This window comes from Sorex fumeus, unplaced genomic scaffold (assembly GCF_029834395.1).
Source record: "Sorex fumeus unplaced genomic scaffold, SorFum_2.1 ptg000041l, whole genome shotgun sequence".
NCBI lineage: Eukaryota > Metazoa > Chordata > Mammalia > Eulipotyphla > Soricidae > Sorex > Sorex fumeus.
Genome location: NW_026606098.1, coordinates 6,889,371 through 6,905,668, shown reverse-complemented (window position 1 = coordinate 6,905,668; position 16,298 = coordinate 6,889,371). Strand labels below are relative to the sequence as shown.

General features: G+C 63.1%; 2 protein-coding genes across 8 annotated transcripts in view; both read left to right on the top strand.

Moving 5' to 3' along the window:
* Nucleotides 1-11,200, top strand: part of BRD4 (bromodomain containing 4) — a 45,992-nt gene extending 34,792 nt beyond the window's left edge. For 4 of the 6 annotated variants that reach the window (XM_056119837.1, XM_056119836.1, XM_056119838.1 and 1 more), the window contains exons 8-19: nt 639-848; nt 968-1,164; nt 1,246-1,541; nt 1,628-1,738; nt 6,445-6,497; nt 6,578-6,920; nt 7,213-7,773; nt 8,487-8,849; nt 8,936-9,066; nt 9,166-9,371; nt 9,443-9,665; nt 9,758-11,200. In XM_056119837.1, the coding sequence (XP_055975812.1) occupies nt 639-848; nt 968-1,164; nt 1,246-1,541; nt 1,628-1,738; nt 6,445-6,497; nt 6,578-6,920; nt 7,213-7,773; nt 8,487-8,849; nt 8,936-9,066; nt 9,166-9,371; nt 9,443-9,665; nt 9,758-9,826 (2,763 nt within the window). In that variant the 3' untranslated portion in view covers nt 9,827-11,200. Of the gene's footprint in view, nt 1-638; nt 849-967; nt 1,165-1,245; nt 1,542-1,627; nt 1,739-3,740; nt 5,153-6,444; nt 6,498-6,577; nt 6,921-7,212; nt 7,774-8,486; nt 8,850-8,935; nt 9,067-9,165; nt 9,372-9,442; nt 9,666-9,757 lie in introns of those variants that run through there. The other 2 variants (XM_056119839.1, XM_056119840.1) reach the window with 2 other exon arrangements.
* Nucleotides 11,201-13,735: 2,535 nt separating this feature from the next.
* On the top strand, nt 13,736-16,068 carry EPHX3 (epoxide hydrolase 3). Of its 2 annotated transcripts, none has more exons than XM_056119565.1 (7): nt 13,736-14,248; nt 14,322-14,407; nt 14,655-14,812; nt 14,886-15,014; nt 15,431-15,534; nt 15,624-15,751; nt 15,837-16,068. In XM_056119565.1, the coding sequence occupies exons 1-7, from the start codon at nt 14,006-14,008 to the stop codon at nt 16,060-16,062; spliced, it is 1,074 nt and encodes a 357-aa protein (XP_055975540.1). In that variant the 5' UTR covers nt 13,736-14,005; the 3' UTR covers nt 16,063-16,068. The 2 variants fall into 2 exon arrangements, with proteins under 2 accessions (XP_055975540.1, XP_055975539.1); XM_056119564.1 differs by having other exon boundaries at nt 15,615-15,751.
* Nucleotides 16,069-16,298: the final 230 nt, after the last annotated feature.

The following is a 16,298-nucleotide window of genomic DNA, read 5'->3' as shown; positions in this document are numbered from 1 at the left end:
ACCCCTCCGTAGACTCACTTGAGACCTAAGGGAGAGGCAGGGCTGTCCTTGCAACAAGATCAGCCTCTCTCAGCTCCCTCCTTGGGTGAGGCGCTCAGACATGCCTGTGTGGGTCAGTGGCACTGCGGACCGTGGCCCAGACCTTGGTCCCTGAGGTCCCTTCGTGGGCCTCTTCCTGTACTTCGAACCCTGCTGGGAGGGGGACTTGCTGCAGAGACGCCACTTTGGGTGACCGAGACGGGAGAGACACCTGCCCTCTGCCTGGGGCAGGGACATCAGTCAGCGTGCTACCCTGACCGGCCTTCCAGGATCCGGCCCTGAAGCAGCACTGGCTCCAACCCCCCTGGTCAACCACGTGCCACCCTGCAGGGCCCCAGCATGCTCACTTGGGTACTCCTAGTCACATACCCCGCAGTGCCTTTGCTCGTGCTGTCCCACCTGGCACGGTTCCCTGCAGGAATGAGCCCTGTAGGGTCCCGGTGGGGTGCATGCCTGAGCCATCCTCTGCCACCTCGGTCTCCTGCCCTCCTTGGGGTGGGTGTCCCAGAAGCAGGGTCTGCCTGGCAAGCATGGGCTGGGAGGGTTTCTCAGAAGAGATGCCTGGACTTTTAGCCCTCACGGGCCTGCCTTCCCCACAGGACGTATTCGAGATGCGCTTTGCCAAGATGCCAGATGAGCCTGAGGAGCCTGTGGTGGCTGTGTCCTCCCCGGCGGTGCCACCCCCCACGAAGGTGGCTGCTCCCCCCTCGTCCAGTGACAGTAGTAGCGACAGCTCCTCAGACAGTGACAGCTCCACCGACGACTCAGAGGAGGAGCGTGCCCAGCGGCTGGCTGAGCTCCAGGAGCAGGTGACACGGGGGTGACCCTGGGCAGGCTGGGGGACAGGGAATAGGCCTTTCTCTCGAGGGCACACTGGGGCTGGGGTGCCCACAGACCCCAGAGCCGACAGGCTCTGTTCATCCCACAGCTCAAGGCCGTGCATGAGCAGCTCGCAGCCCTCTCCCAGCCCCAGCAAAACAAACCAAAGAAAAAAGAGAAAGACAAGAAGGAGAAGAAAAAGGAAAAGCACAAAAAGAAAGAGGAGGTGGAGGAGAGTAAGAAGAGCAAAGCCAAGGAGCTTCCTCCCAAAAAGACGAAGAAGAACAGCGGCGGCGGCCCCGCCAGGTCTGTGTCCCAACGCGTGGGGGAGGGGGGCAGCCTGTGGCCCGCAGAGCCGCCCTGACACTGTCCCACGTCGCTTCGTAGCAAGAAGGAGCCGGCGCCCACCAAGAGTAGACCCCCGCCCACGTACGAGTCTGAGGAGGAGGACAAGTGCAAGCCCATGTCCTATGAGGAGAAGCGGCAGCTCAGCCTGGACATCAACAAGCTGCCAGGCGAGAAGCTGGGCCGCGTGGTGCACATCATCCAGTCGCGTGAGCCCTCGCTCAAGAACTCCAACCCCGACGAGATCGAGATTGACTTCGAGACGCTGAAGCCGTCCACGCTGCGTGAGCTTGAGCGCTATGTCACCTCCTGCCTGCGGAAGAAGCGGAAGCCCGCAGGTGCGGGGGCCGGCTTGGGGCTGGGGGCGGCGGGCACGGGGTCTCTGGGCTCCGCCTGACGCTGTATCCCGCTGCTCTGCTTGTAGCCGAGAAGGTGGATGTGATGGCAGGCTCCTCCAAGATGAAGGGCTTCTCGTCGTCGGAGTCGGAGAGCACCAGCGAGTCCAGCTCCTCTGACAGCGAAGACTCGGAAACAGGTCAGGCATTGCTCGAGCCCCCTGTTGCACAGCCCTGCCCACGGCCCCACTCTGTGTCATGTCCAGACCGCTTGAGACCCAAGAGGCTGTCCTGCCTGTCCTCACAGATGGATGGCAGGTGGCCCCGTTGTGGACGTGAGGCCTCCCGACACACCGTCCTGCTCGGGTGCCCCCAGTCTGCCCCGTACTCCCCCCTTGCCCGGGGCCAGCCCCCCTTCCGGCTGGAGGGGAGGAAGGCAGGCCGAGAGCAGGGTACTCCGTCGTGAAGTTGGGGCCTGTTGTCCTGTCCACAGAGGGCGGGGTGGTGGCCTGGGGGAGTGGGCAGCAAAGATCCCCAGCGTCTTCTGCTACGGACCTGTCTGGCCTGGCGTTCAGTCCACCGCCTGTGACAATCAGTCAGTCTCAGGGGCAGCTTGGCTGCCCCTACATTCAGTGGTGTCCCACGCAGAGGAGCGGCAGCAGCTGCGTGTCTGCTGCTTCCTTCAGGCGGTGCTGCCACCCGGTGTGCCAGCCCCGAAGAGCCACCCGTATCAGTCAGAGGGGGCCAGGAAGGGCTGGCCAGCTCACTTCCTCCGGTGGGGGTGAATGGCTGTATTCTTGAGCCCAATTGGCATTCCTAGTGGCCACCGGGTTCTCTCGGTGCCAGCCCAACCTTGGCTCAGCCTTGGGCCCCTGCGGGTTCCCAGCAGGCTACTCTGACAAACAGGGTGCTCACTGGGTGCTTTGCCCAGTGCAGCCACTTCGGTGTCCTCGCACCCTCTGCCCCTGTCGTGGGCCGGCCCTGGTGGCTGACAGCATCTTCTGCAGTTCCGTGTGCTGCGGCCCTATTGTTTTCTTTATTTTTTCACATTTTCCCCTTTAAAAAAAGTGGGAGGGTTGTGCAACAAGTAATCTGAGAGTCCTGGGAACAGCCACGCTGGCGGAGAGGCCCACGCGATCGCCAGTCTAGAGCTGCCGCGCAGCGACCTCTGGCTTCCTGGGCTCTGTGTGGCCCCCTCTGCGCCTCAGACTCCACGCTCGCAGTCAGAGAACACGGGCTTCCTGGGCACAGAGCTGACCAGCCATGGGGGAGGTGGGCCCCAAGCCAAGTCATCAGAAGCCCCGCTGAGCACAGAGGTGCTACCTATGCCTGCACACAGAGCTGTGCCCACAACTGACTGCAGTCGTCCCTCTGCGGATGGGGCTGGACTCCCAGCCTAGGCCCTCAGCAGATCCCGGTGGTCCCAGGAGGGAGGAGCACACGGTCTATTTCTGTCTCCAGCTTCCTTTCCCAGGCCTGTGGCACGTGGCGCTGCAACTTCAGTCGGGGGAGGAATGTGGAGTGCAGGCAGGGGCCATGGGACCTTCTTCCTGGCCGGGCGGGCTTTTCCCACACGCGCTCTTGGCGGGAGCAGCTGCAGGGGCTTTCGCCTGCCCTCAGGGGAGGGTCCACCATCCTGTCCTGGTGGGGAAGGGCCTCGCACGCCCCTGACTTAACTGTGTGTGTATCTGGTTCTTCTTTCTGGTGAGGATCTGTGCTGGGGCCCTCTCCTACACACACACACACACACACACACACACACACAAGCATGTGCGCACTCTCTCTCTCTTTCTCTCTCTCTTTCTCTCTCTCTCTCTCTCTCTCTCTCTCTCTCTGAAGAAAGTGGAAAGATTGTGCAACAAGTAATCGGAGAGTCCTGGGAATAGTCAGGGTGCTAAAGGAGCCCCAGGGGGGAAGTCGTGGAGTCGTGACCCCCGTGGCTGGTTTCTGGGCTGAGGCACTCTGAGGTCAGAAGTCTTTTAGGATGCGTATGGCTGCCAGGGTGCACTTGGGCACCTGAAGGCCAGCAGAGCACAGGGTCTTGGTGTGCACGTGTGTGGAGCCCTTCCTCTTGGTAGGGGTCTGTCCCCGCCCACCCTGGGCAGGGCGCAGGAGGCTGGCTTGATCTGCTTCTGTTCTTGTGACTGAACGCTGCGTTCCACACCATCTCTCTCACACTGGTTTCTCTCTCCCTCTATGTAGGTCCCGCCTAATCATTGGACACGGACTCTTAATAAAACGTCTTCAGTTCCAGATTCCTTCCCAGCAAGCTCTAGCTTAAGTCCATTTTCTTCCGTGAAAGGGACAGGACTCCATCAAGTTATGGAATTGCTCAGATCCTGGGCCTGTCCCCGGGGGATTAGTCCTGTCCAGCCGCACGCGCCTAGTCCCGCCTCCGGGAAGGCTGCCTGGCCCCACGCGCGGGCTCCGTGGAAAGGCTGCGGCAGCCCTGGCCGTCGGGGTGGGCGGGTGGGTGGCCTCCCCCGAGGGGGACGGCCATGCCAATCCCCTCACACGCGTGCACGTGGTGCTGTGCCCTGCCCTCACGCTGGGACTCCGGAGTCTGGAGCTTTCCCAGGCTGGAGGCGCCTCTGGGGCCTGGCGTGGCCGGTCCTCCTTCGTCCTTGAGGTCCCATGTGGCTGCTGGGCCCTTCCCATCTCCTCTGGCCTCTCCTCGAGTCCCTTGGAGAAAGGACTGCCCGGGCAGGGCGGCTTCCACACCAGCTGATTTGGCCCTTCGACTTGGCGTCCTGCCCCCACGGGTCGGATCCTGGCTCGCGGGCCAGAGCGAGCTCTGGGAGCCCTGGGCAGCCAGGAAGGGCAGCCCTGCCAGTCTCCAGCCCCCAGGGCAGCGGACCTGGTCATCGGGCACGGAGCGGGCAGCGGGTTTGCTGACTGGAAACATAGCTGTCGGTCCTTTTTTGGTCACGAATCCAGCATCCCAGCGACAAACTGCCTGGCATGAAAATTCCCCCAAGAAAATGCATCTGTGTCGTAGGGAGGTTTTTTTCCAAGTGTAGTTGTGTGTACTTCTTAAGAAAGGCCTGACCGTCTGCCAGAGCTGGAAGCAGGCTTGAGGAGGAAGGGCCCACCAGGCCTTGGGCTCTAACTGGGCCTCCCCCAAGCCTGCAGTGACACTGTGGAGAAGTTGGGGCCCCGCGTCCTCAGCTTCCAGCTCCAGTTGTCACGCAGTCGGGCTTGTGCCTCGTGGGTCCCGGTGCAACTTGGCCTGGCCAGACCTGGGGGCTTCACGCCCACTGAGTCTCTCCTGGTTCCCCTGTCAGGAACCCCCTCTGACTGTGGGCTTCGTTTTGGCAGAGAACCTTGAGTTGTGCTGCCACCCGGGCCCCTGCAGGGAGCAGCACCTACTTGGCCGCAGGGGTGAGGGGGCAGCCCCATCAGCTGGATTGGAGGGGCCTTGCACCTATGCCTGCCCGCACTCTGCAGCCTGTCTCCTTCCCTTGAGTTGGGTGGGGGGAGGGGCTGGGAGGAATCAGTGTTTTATTCAGAGCTTACGAGACTTTTTAATTCTTTGTACAATTACCACCCTATGTAAAGACAAACTTTGTGTTGAGTTCAAGACTTTCATGGAATAAAGATCACACAGTACTTGAGGCCATCTTCATGTGACCCTCTCTAGAGAGTTTTGTGTGGGGGGTGTCTGGGCTGGTGTGTCAAGCTGTGCACTCACTTCCCGTCTTGTCTTCTGAGGCTGTCCCCACTCCACCACCCTAGTCTTGAGTCCCACTTGGCCCCACACAGTCTTGAGTGAGCGCCCTCTGCTCACGGCCCCTGGAGTTAGTGAGGACTTAGAGGCTCCGGGCCGCCCACACAACCCTGCAGCACACATACAGGCATGCACACACTCCTGCCCCCGACCCCAGCTTCCTTCCCAGAGCCCCCTGCGGCATGCCTGATGTGCCAGCAGCTGCCCCAGTCTCTGCCAGAATGAATCCGTGCTGGGTGAGGGGCCCGTCTTGGACGTCTTCCCAGGGCGCCATGTTCTCTGCAGCCCTGCTGCATGCCCCCGTGGGTCACCCAGAGCCCATGTCTTGCTGCCTCACTCCAGAAGGTCCCATCCCTGGGGCTCGTGCGCTGGGCCTCAGCCCCGTGTGCCTGGTGCATGTGTCTGAGGACGGTGTCTCGCTGCTGTGCTGTCACTGTCTTGTCTCTTGCATGGAGTGGTGAGCACATGGGCACGAGATCCCTTCTGTTCATTTTGGTGGCACACTGCATGCAGCTGTCAGCCAAGCAAGTCACCCCCCATACCAGCAACGAGAACCAGTGCCCTGGCCAGGAAGGAGCTCGGGCAGCTTGGTCGCGAGACAGCTCCTGGGCAGTGAGTCCAGCTGGCACCATGGGTCTCACCGCCAAGCCCCTGGCATGACCCTGGAGCGGAACTGAGGGTTGGGGAGGGGCGGGGGGTGAGATGCTAACATGAGCAGTGGCTGTGAGCCATGGGACCCAGAGATCCAGGCAGAGACCACATGCCCTTCCCCTAGCACAGTGACAGTCCTCACCCACCCTGTCTGCTGCCTCTGGGCTGTCAGTGACACTCCCTCTTGTGCTCACACGGGGCCCTCCCTTCGCGCTGGTCACCTACCCCCGTGGCTCTGGCCTCAACCCAACTCTCGGTCCTCTCTGCTCTGGGGGAAGGGGGTGGGGGGCACACACCACTTTGTACCTTCAGAGCTGTGACCCAGGTCAGGTGCTTTAGCAAACTCTGGGCCTCATTGCTCCTCGGGTCAGTGGGTGTGGCCGTGGCAGGGCATCGCTGTCGTTCCAAACAAGTGGGGTGGGTGTCCCGGCTCTGTTCCCGAGCTCACCCCGTTCTTTCCTTCCTCACTGCGGCTCACGGATCTCTCCCCTCCCCACCCCCCTCACCACCTTCTCTTTTCCTCTGCAGACATGGCTCCAAAGTCAAAAAAGAAGGGGCACCCTGGGAGGGAGCAGAAGAAGGTATGTGGGCGCCCCTTGGGGGGACCCTGGGTCCAGCCCAGTAGGTTCGGCCCGTGAGCCGGTCTGTCGTCTGTCCACAGCACCATCACCACCACCATCAGCAGATGCAGCCGGCCCCGGCCCCTGTGCCCCAGCAGCCCCCACCACCTCCCCAGCAGCCAGCGGCACCCCCCGCGCCCCCGCAGCCCCCTCAGCAGCCGCCACCACCGCCACCCCCGCCCTCACTGCCGCAGCAGGCGGCGCCCAGCTTGAAGCCCTCGCCGCCCTTCATGGCCACGCAGGTGCCCGTGCTGGAGCCCCAGCTCCCGGGCGGTGTCTTCGACCCCATCAGCCACTTCGCCCAGCCCATCCTGCACCTGCCCCCGGCGCCCGAGCACAGCACTCCGCCTCACCTCAACCAGCACTCGGTGGTCTCCCCGCCAGGTGAGCCGGGGGGGGCGAGGGCCACTTCTCCCTGTGCCCTGGGAGTCAAGAGACCTGCTGTCCAGACGCACACGGGGGCATCTGTGCACACACAGGCATGCACGCACTTGCCACCGTGCCGCGGGGCTCACTACACACACCCGTGCTAAGCCTGGCACGGTGGAGGAGAGGGCCTCCAGGCGGCTGGGGGCGGTGAGGGGGTGCTCGCCTACTGCAGGAAGGGCCTTGGGAGGCTGGGCTGGAGGGGTCTGTGCAGGGCTCAGGCCTCCCTCACTCCGAGTCCTCCTTGCAGCTTTGCACAACGCACTGCCCCAGCAACCGTCACGGCCCAGCAACCGAGCCGCCGCCCTGCCCCCCAAGCCTGCCCGGCCCCCGGCAGTGTCCCCTGCCCTGACCCAGCCCCCCATGCTCCCGCAGCCACCCCAAGTGCTGCTGCAGGAGGACGAGGAGCCGCCTGCTCCGCCCCTCACCTCCATGCAGATGCAGCTGTACCTGCAGCAGCTGCAGAAGGTGCAGCCGCCTGCCCCACTACTCCCTTCCGTGAAGGTGCAGTCTCAGCCCCCGCCCCCCCTGCCGCCCCCGCCGCACCCCTCTGTGCAGCAGTTGCAGCCGCCACCACCGCCCCCTCAGCCACAGCCTCCGCCCCCCCAGCCACACCAGCCCCCGCCACGGCCTGTGCACATGCAGGCACTGCCGTTCCCCACGCACATCCAGCCACCGGCACCCAGCCAGCAGCCACCCCACCCACCACCCGGCCAGCAGCCGCCGCCGCCGCCACAGCCCGCCAAACCACAGCAAGTCATCCAGCACCACCCCTCGCCCCGGCACCACAAGTCGGACCCCTATTCGGCCGGTGAGTGCCCCCGCGGGCCCTGGGCTGTGTGTGGGGACACACGTCACTTGCAAGCTAGGTGACCACTTTAGGCTGTGCCAGGCCTTCCCAGAGGAGGTGAGCAGAGGCAGGCCGAGGAATGAGGTCTGGGCAGCCGAGCTCTGCTCTCGGTGTGCGAGTCCTACACCCTGGCCACGTGGCATTGGGCGGTGTTGGTCTGAAGTGCCATGGCAGGCAGGTGCTTTCACCTGCAGGCTCCCCAGCTGGGGGCAGAAATGGCGCAGGTGCCCACCCTGAGCTTCCCCCTCAGTGCTTACTTGGACATTTACATTGGCATTACGCTGACACCGGTTGTTGCTGACGCTGGCCATCTGGGACTGGGACACTGATGCTGACATTCTGATACTTGGCCATCTGGGACTGGGACACTGACGCTGACTGTCTGGCATTGGCTGTCTGGGACTGGGACACTGACGCTGACTGTCTGACGCTGGCCCTCTGGGACTGGGACACTGACACTGACTATCTGGGACTAGGATGCTGAAGCCGCGCCTATGAGACTGATGCAGGCTCTGGCTTGTAACTGAGCATGGGACCTGCCCATGTGAGTTTGCCAGCCCGCTGTAACTCAGGCCGCACTGAAGCTCGTCAATGTGCTTGAGGGCTCTGGAGAGCACCCAGGTGGTCTGGGTGAGCTCCACTGCACCCCTAATTCACCTGCTCCCTTCCCGTAGGTCACCTCCGAGAAGCCCCATCCCCGCTGATGATACATTCCCCCCAGATGCCACCGTTCCAGGGCCTCACTCACCATTCACCACCCCAGCAGAACGTGCAGCCCAAAAAGCAGGTACAGGGCAGGGTGGCACCAGACAGGGGCTGGGGCCAGGGCCGGCTCCCGCCCACCTCACCGGTCGTGGTGCCTGTGCCCACGCAGGAGCTGCGTGCCGCCCCTGTGGTCCAGCCCCAGCCCCTGGTGGTGGTGAAGGAGGAGAAGACCCACTCGCCCGTCGTCCGCAGCGAGCCCTTCAGCCCCTCGCTGCGGCCAGAGCCCCCCAAGCATCCCGAGAGCATCAAGGCCCCCGTCCACCTGCCCCAGCGTGAGTGCCGTCTCCGCCCCAGGCCTGCACTGGACGGAGGGCCCGCGGGAGGGGGGAGCCCAGGCCCACAGCTCTGTGTATTCCAGGGCCCGAGATGAAGCCCGTGGATGTCGGGAGGCCAGTGATCCGCCCCCCGGAACAGAACGCACCCCCACCAGGGGCCCCCGACAAGGACAAGCAGAAACAGGAACCCAAGACACCCGTTGCACCCAAAAAGGTAGAGCGGGCCCCATCCCCCCGCCCTCAGCCACACCCTTTCCCCACCCAGTCACGCCCGCTCCTGGCTCCTCACTTGCCCTCACCCTCTACCTCGAAGGACCTGAAAATCAAGAACATGGGCTCTTGGGCCAGCCTGGTGCAGAAGCATCCCACCACCCCATCCTCCACCGCCAAGTCATCCAGTGACAGCTTCGAACAGTTCCGCCGCGCAGCGCGGGAGAAGGAGGAGCGGGAGAAGGCCTTGAAGGCCCAGGCCGAGCATGCGGAGAAGGAGAAGGAGCGGCTGCGGCAGGAGCGCATGAGGTGAGCCAGCGGGCCGGGGCCGCTGGGCAGGGCGTGGCGCGGGCAGCCTGACCGGGCCCTGCTCTGCCCAGGAGCCGAGAGGACGAGGATGCGCTGGAGCAGGCGCGGCGTGCCCACGAGGAAGTGCGCAGGCGCCAGGAGCAGCAGCAGCAGCAGCGCCAGGAGCAGCAGCGCCAGGAGCAGGCAGCCGCAGCCACTGCCCCCCAGGCCCAGAGCTCCCAGCCCCAGTCCATGCTGGACCAGCAGCGGGAGCTGGCCCGGAAGCGGGAGCAGGAGCGGAGACGCCGGGAAGCGGTGGGTGGACACGTCTCCGGGAAGCGGTGGGTGGACGCTGGGTGGGGCGGGTCTGGGCTCTGTGGCCTCACTCCGTCCCTCTTCCCCTCCAGATGGCAGCTACAATCGACATGAATTTCCAGAGCGATCTGCTGTCAATATTTGAGGAGAATCTTTTCTGAGAACACCTCAGTGACTTCTGACTTTGATTTTCTGGCAAAACATTGACTCTCCATAGTGTTAGCGGCGGCAGTAGCCGCGGCCAGGGCTGTGTCCGGGCAGGCCTGACGGGCAGCTGGGGATGGCGGAACCTGTCTGCCTTACAGCCAGCGGACGTCCCTCCACCCGCCACCCTCACGGACGTCAGCTCAGAGCACGCCTCGCCACGAGCAAGTGCCGGCCAGACCCCAGCCCCGCACCCTGCGTCTGGGACGGGCCCTTCTCTCCGCCAAATGTCTGCACAGTGTACACAGGACGCTGCCGCCGCCTGACTGGTTTCCTATCCCTAAGAAAGTGACGTTTGTGGCATCCTGCCCGCAGGGGTCACCCCCCAGCCCAGCTGTGGCGCCCAGCAGCTGCTGTGGGTGGGGCGCCGGCCCACCCCTTGCTGGCTCTGACTTTGCCTTGAACAGACCCCGCCCACCCTCCCCCACAAGCCTTTAATCGAGAGCCACTCTCTGTAAGTGTTTGCTTGTGCGAAAGGGAATAGTGCCGTGGAGGAGCAAGGCGACTGTCACGTGTGGGCCAGCCCGCCAGTGAGCGAGGCCACCAACCAAAGTCACTTCCTCCCCTCCTGTGGTTCTGGGTTTGGTTTTTTGTTTTTTTTTGGGGGGGGGGGGTGTTTTTTTCCTATATATATTTTTTGCTGGATTCTATTTTATTTTTGACTCTCTTCTCCAGGCACACTGGCACTGCTTCTCTCCGGAAAGGTGTGATGGTCTCCTCACGGAGTGGCGGCTACGTCGCCGTGGCAGTGTGTGGCCGTGTGTGGCCGTGGTTGTCCTGTGCAGTGAACATAGTGGGCGTCTTTGTTTGAAGTCTGTCAGTGACTCCACCAAACTGGTGTAAAAAGGAAACTCAAAAAATCCACAAAAAAAAACAAAACACAAAATAGGAAAAAAAAACACCCTATATTTTACTCGGTTTCAACCTTTATTAGTCTATTTTTAGTTATAAACCAGAAAGCTGCATTCCCCCTTCCCACCCTCGTTTCTTGGCTTTTTTTTTTTTTTTAACATCAGGTCTGTTTTAAGTTGGTGGGTTTTTTTGTTTGTTTGTTTATTTTTACCAGGAAACAAAGGGCCAGGGGACAAGGTGGGTCCTGGGACCCCAGACCGTTCCCACAGCTGGCTGCCCTTCCTTCCCCTCCCCCACCCCCTTTTTTAATTTGGTAATTGGAGCCCTCACGAGGTCAGTGTGCCATGAGATTCCCCCTCCACCATGGCGCTGGTGCCTCAGTGCTGGCCAAACACGGAGTCACTCACTGGTTTGACTTTGACGGTGAATATGCATTTGGTCTGTACTGATCATGGAATAAACACATCTCTCTTTTGTAATGCTGGCGTCTCCCTGACGTTTCTTTGTGAACCACCTGTTGCCTAGGCTAGGCCCTGGGGGCCACTCCCCCACCCCGGACCTCAGACCACCTCTGTCCCAGATCCACCATCCCTGGGCAGCGCCCACCACCCTGAGCTGCGCCCCCAGGTTCCCGCTCTTCCTGTGGAGCCTGCTCTGGCGAGCCTGGCCTAGTCTCCAGACAGTATTCTCCTCCCCTGCTCCTACTCCCTGCTCCCCGAGGGCGTGTCGCTTTGCACTGCCTGCCTTGCCCTCCTCCTTTCATTTAAGCTCAGGGTTAACCAGATCTTCTTTGTACGTGTACTTCCCCCCAAAACAGGATCCTCACCCTGCCCCACTCCCCACTACACATGCAGATGTGCACACATTCCTGCCCAACAGCCAGCCGCTGGCTGCCCTGCCACCCTGCCTATGGCCCCTTGGGGGTCAGCCAAGTCTCCTTGAGGCCCATGCAGAGACAGCTGATGGGAGCCTTGCTGTTCTTGTTCAACCAGAAAGGCCCTGTTGGTGGAAATTGTTCAGGAATTGCCAAACCACCTGGTAAGGATGCAGTTCAGACAGACATCTTGGATGCCAGAGGCCCCGCCCCTGCTGCCACTGCGTGTGGCCCACGCAGTTGGTTCAGAGGTGACAGTACATGACTTCCCCGGCTGCTCCCAACCCCTTAAGCCCTGTCAGCTTTGGTTCCCTGTTCTGTTAAGAGAACTTCCCCTGGCCAGACCAAGAGGCTGAGCTGGGGATATGGTTGTATCTTCCCTGCCCCTCCCCACACCTCCCTGTCGGGTACTTCTCAAACTGGGATGTGATTAGAACTTGGATTGACTTACTTCTCTGGCCATTTTCCAGTTGTCATCCCCCACCCCACCCCCCGCCCACAGTCCTAGGAATCATTGTCCTATACAAGAGTAAGAGGTGTGCCTGCCCCCACTGTACTGTATGCACGGATCGCTTGGCCAATAATTATGTCAGTGAACCTGAAACTTGTATTAAACACTAGACATTTGTAGAAGGGAATTCGTAGACTTTTCACTTATATACTAAAGGTTTTTTTTTGTGTGTATGTGCAGTTCTCATTGCAAAAATAAACATTTGTACTGAATCTAAAATAATCACCTTGTGACTATTTTGCTTTTGTTTGAGGGGGGTAATCAGTGTCAAGAAGCCATAGCTCCGGTTCAGGCTCACCTTGTCAGAAAAGGAAAACGGGGAATAAACCGCAAGGAGAACAGATCTTTATACAGTGACATGTCATCAGAGATGCCTGCCCCACCCGATGTACTGTTGGCTCATAAACCATTACCCCCCTTAATAAGGGTCCCAGGACGGGACTTTAGCCACCTGCACAAGGAAGGTTTACCGGAAGGGAGGGCTGGGGAGTGACCAGTGATGTGGAGGGCCCTGATGGAAAAACCAATCTGAAGGCGCAGCCAGGGTGGTGCCTTGAGCAGAGCAATCCCGGGGTACCCTGGGAATCCCCAGAAGTCTGCCCCCAAGCAGCTGCTGGTTTGCAGTACGGAGGGCACAGCGCTTCAGGTGCGTGGCCTTTTGTCCTGCAGCAGTAATGGAGGGGCTCTAAGAGCTACGTGTTGGACGGGCGGCCCTACCACAGTCAAGAACCAAAAGAGGAAAGTGCAAAGTCCAGTGACTCCACCGACTCGACGACCCGGCCATCCGCACCTGCTCGTCAAGCCGCCGTCCTCCAATCACAGCCGCGCAGAGGCGAGCCGACGAGGCCGCAGAGCCAATCGGAGACCGAGGCGGGATCGAGCTGTTGGAACCTTGGCTGCAGGAAGGTGCAGCTGCTAGGTCTCTCGGGGCCAGGAAAAGGACCAGCTCGCTCTCTTCGAGGACAGGGCGCGCCGAGGGGTCAGCAGCAGGAGCTCCGAGACCCCTCGGGGCCGTCGGCCCGACCGGGACGCTGCCCACGCCCGCGCTGGAGCCAGACCCGCAGCCATGTCCGCAGCCATCCACGCCTGCTCCAGCCCCTGCATCCGCACTATCGCGGCCCCAGGTTAGGTGCCGTCGCCGCCTCTCGGCTCTGCCCTTTACTAGTCCATTCTCCAAGCCATGCCTCGGCCCCCACCAGCTCTCCGCCAGTTGGGTCCACGTTTCTACTGTGCATCCGTTTCACCGCGGATGACCCCTCTGCTTTCCCAGTGTCCAGAACCCCATCTCCCTCCAAACTAGACCTTGCGCCCCTCTGGGCGGCTTCTGGCGTGCCCCAGCCCCTAGAGTGTGTGCTGCCCGCCTCCGGCCGAAGTTCCGCGGCATCCAGAGACCCCGCGGAATTTCTTGATGCCCAGCCCTTCGGGCGTCCCCCAGGGTCGACGCCCCGCCCAATCCTCCAGCTGCCCCGCCCCCACCGGGCGTCCCCCATCATCGAAGCCCCTACCCAGCCTCTAGAGGTCCTGCCCCAATCTCGAGTCCCCGCCCCCGTCGCCGAGGCTCCACCCAATGGGCGTTTTCCAGGGCCGAGGCCCCGCCCAAGCCCCGAGGGCCCGCCTCCATCGCCGAGGCCCCGCCCCGTGAGGGCCCGCCGCCCTCCGCCCTCTTCCTTAGGCCCCGCACCCGGCCTCGCTCCCCGCCGCCTTCGCGCGCAGGTGCTCAGGTGAGTCGGGCTGCCCGCCTTTCCCCCCGCGCGCCTCGCCCGCCCCGACAGCACGGAGGACCCCCGGGCCAAAGGCGGTGCTGGGCTCCCCGGCCCGCACCCCGCCGTGCCCGCCGCGCCCCCAGCGCCCCCAGCGCCCGCCGCGCCCCCCGCGCCCCCGTCGGACTGCGGCGCCGCCATGCCCGAGCCGGTGGTGACGGCGCTGCTGGCGCCCTCGCGCCTCGGCCTCGCGCTACTGCGCGCCGCGATGTGGGCAGCCGTGTCCGCGGCCGCGCTGCTGGCAGCGCTTGGCTACAGCTGCGTCGCGCTGGCCCACGTGCTGTGCCGTCCGAGCCGCGGCTGCTGCGGCCGTCCACGCCGCGCGCCCCCCGCCTGCCTCCGCGACCCCGCGCTGGGCGAGCACGGGAGCCTGACGCTGCAGGTGAGCGCGCGGGGCCTCGGCGGGGCCGACGCGGGCCGCGCAGGTCCCCGACGGTGCCGCCCTCCGCCCCCAGAGCTCGGGCCTGCGCCTGCACTACGTCTCGGCCGGACGCGGGAAGGGGCCTCTCATGCTCCTTCTGCACGGCTTCCCCGAGACCTGGTACGTCCCCTCTCGCACCCAGGGGTCTGGGGGGAGGGTTTGGAGGGCTGAGCCGGAGGGAGGGGGAGGGGCCGGGACTGTACTGCCACCCTGGCGCCTGCCCGGGGCCTCACCGTTGCCCTGGAGCTCCCCATCCTCTGTAGCCCAGGTTCAGGGTAGGTGGGGTGCACACAGGCCCCCGCAGGGCGGGGCCAAGCCGAGCCGCACCCCGGGGACCCTGACTCAGCTTCTCGCGCCCGCCAAACAGGTTCTCCTGGCGCTACCAGCTCCGGGAGTTCCAGCACTGCTTCCACGTGGTGGCTGTGGACATGCGGGGCTATGGCCCCTCCGATACCCCTCGAGCCGTGGACTGCTACACCATGGACCTGCTGACGGCGGATATCCAGGACACCATTCTGGGCCTGGGTGCGCACAGCCCCGCCCTCCCTGCCGGGACATGCTCTTCGCCCCGGCTGACGCCTCTCTGCACGGCCCGCAGGTTACTCCAAGTGCATCCTCGTGGCGCACGACTGGGGCGCCGTCATAGCCTGGAACTTCTCCGTCTACTTCCCGTCCCTAGTGGAGCGTATGGTTGTGGTCAGCGGTGCCCCGATGCCCGTGTACCAAGGTGCGTCGGGGTGCCAGAGGGCACGGGGAGCCAGCTTGACGGTGACCAGGACAGGGGCTCGGGCACAGTCTTGGAACTCAGCCCCCACTCCCGTGGGCTCCCAGGTCACCGGGGACCCTCCTCCCCTTGAGGGGGCAGCGACACTGGTGAGGGACCGGCTGGGGAGTTGAGGCAGAGACACCTAACCAAGTTTGCTGGCCAGAGCGTCAGGCACTGCACTCGGCCCCGCTGTCGGCTGGCAGCTCCCGAAGGCAGGGCAGTATGAGCCGTGGCATTCTCAGCTGTGGGCTCCGCATTCTCTTCAGGGTTCCCTTGCTCTCGGTCTGTGCCAAGTGGCTGAGTGATGCCCCGTTCTCTGGGCACGGGGAGCTGTTCCAGGACTCTCACAGTGCGTCCCAACCCCTGCCCACCCACAGACTATTCCATGCGCCATTGGAGCCAGTTCTTCCGCTCCAATTACATGTTCCTGTTCCAGCTGCCCTGGCTGCCTGAGAAGTTGCTGTCCATGTCCGACTTCCAGGTCAGATGTGAGGGGAGGCTGGGCCGGGGCCGGGGGGAAGCAGACAGCCAGGCATGGAGCCCTGCCTTCTGTCTGCCTAGATCCTGAAGAGCACCCTCGCCCACCGCAAGACAGGCATCCCTCACCTGACCCCCAGCGAGCTGGATGCCTTCCTCTACCACTTCTCACAGCCTGGTGGCCTCACCGGGCCCCTCAACTACTACCGCAACCTCTTCCGGTGAGTCCAGCCCCCTGGGGTGGGCAGGAGCTCAGGCGAGGGGCTGGCGTGGGGCACAGCCCTTCTTCCACCTGTCTTGACACAGGAACTTCCCCCTGGAGCCCCAGCAGCTGGCCACGCCCACCCTGCTGCTGTGGGGAGAGAAGGACCCCTACCTGGAAAAGGGGCTGGTGGAGGCCATCAGCAGCCGCTTTGTGCCCGGCCGACTGCAGGCCCATGTCCTGCCCGGTGCAGGTCACTGGATCCCACAAAGCCACGCGCAGGACATGCACCAGTACATGTGGGCCTTCCTGCAGGACCTGTCTGAGTAGGGCCCACCCGGCATCCTGCCCAGTGCCTCTGTGCTGGCCCTCACGCATGCCCGCCTGGCATCCTGCCCCAGTGCCCCTGTGCTGACCCTCACGCATGCCCACCCCAGGCATCCTACTGTCCTGGCCGTGAGTACCGGTGCTCACCTCACATACATGTGTGTGCATACATGGGAACCTGCACGATCTTCGGGGAACAGCCACTTGCCATTCCCTGGAGCTGGAGGGGGCCAAGTGTC

What these genes read in the sequence shown, in the direction of transcription:
- EPHX3 (XM_056119564.1), top strand. Translation starts at nt 14,006, where the DNA reads ATGCCCGAGCCGGTGGTGACGGCGCTGCTGGCGCCCTCGCGCCTCGGC. An exon ending in CCCGATGCCCGTGTACCAAG is followed by an intron (nt 15,015 to 15,430) that starts GTGCGTCGGGGT and finishes GCCCACCCACAG; the next exon opens with ACTATTCCATGCGCCATTGG. An exon ending in TACTACCGCAACCTCTTCCG is followed by an intron (nt 15,752 to 15,836) that starts GTGAGTCCAGCC and finishes GTCTTGACACAG; the next exon opens with GAACTTCCCCCTGGAGCCCC.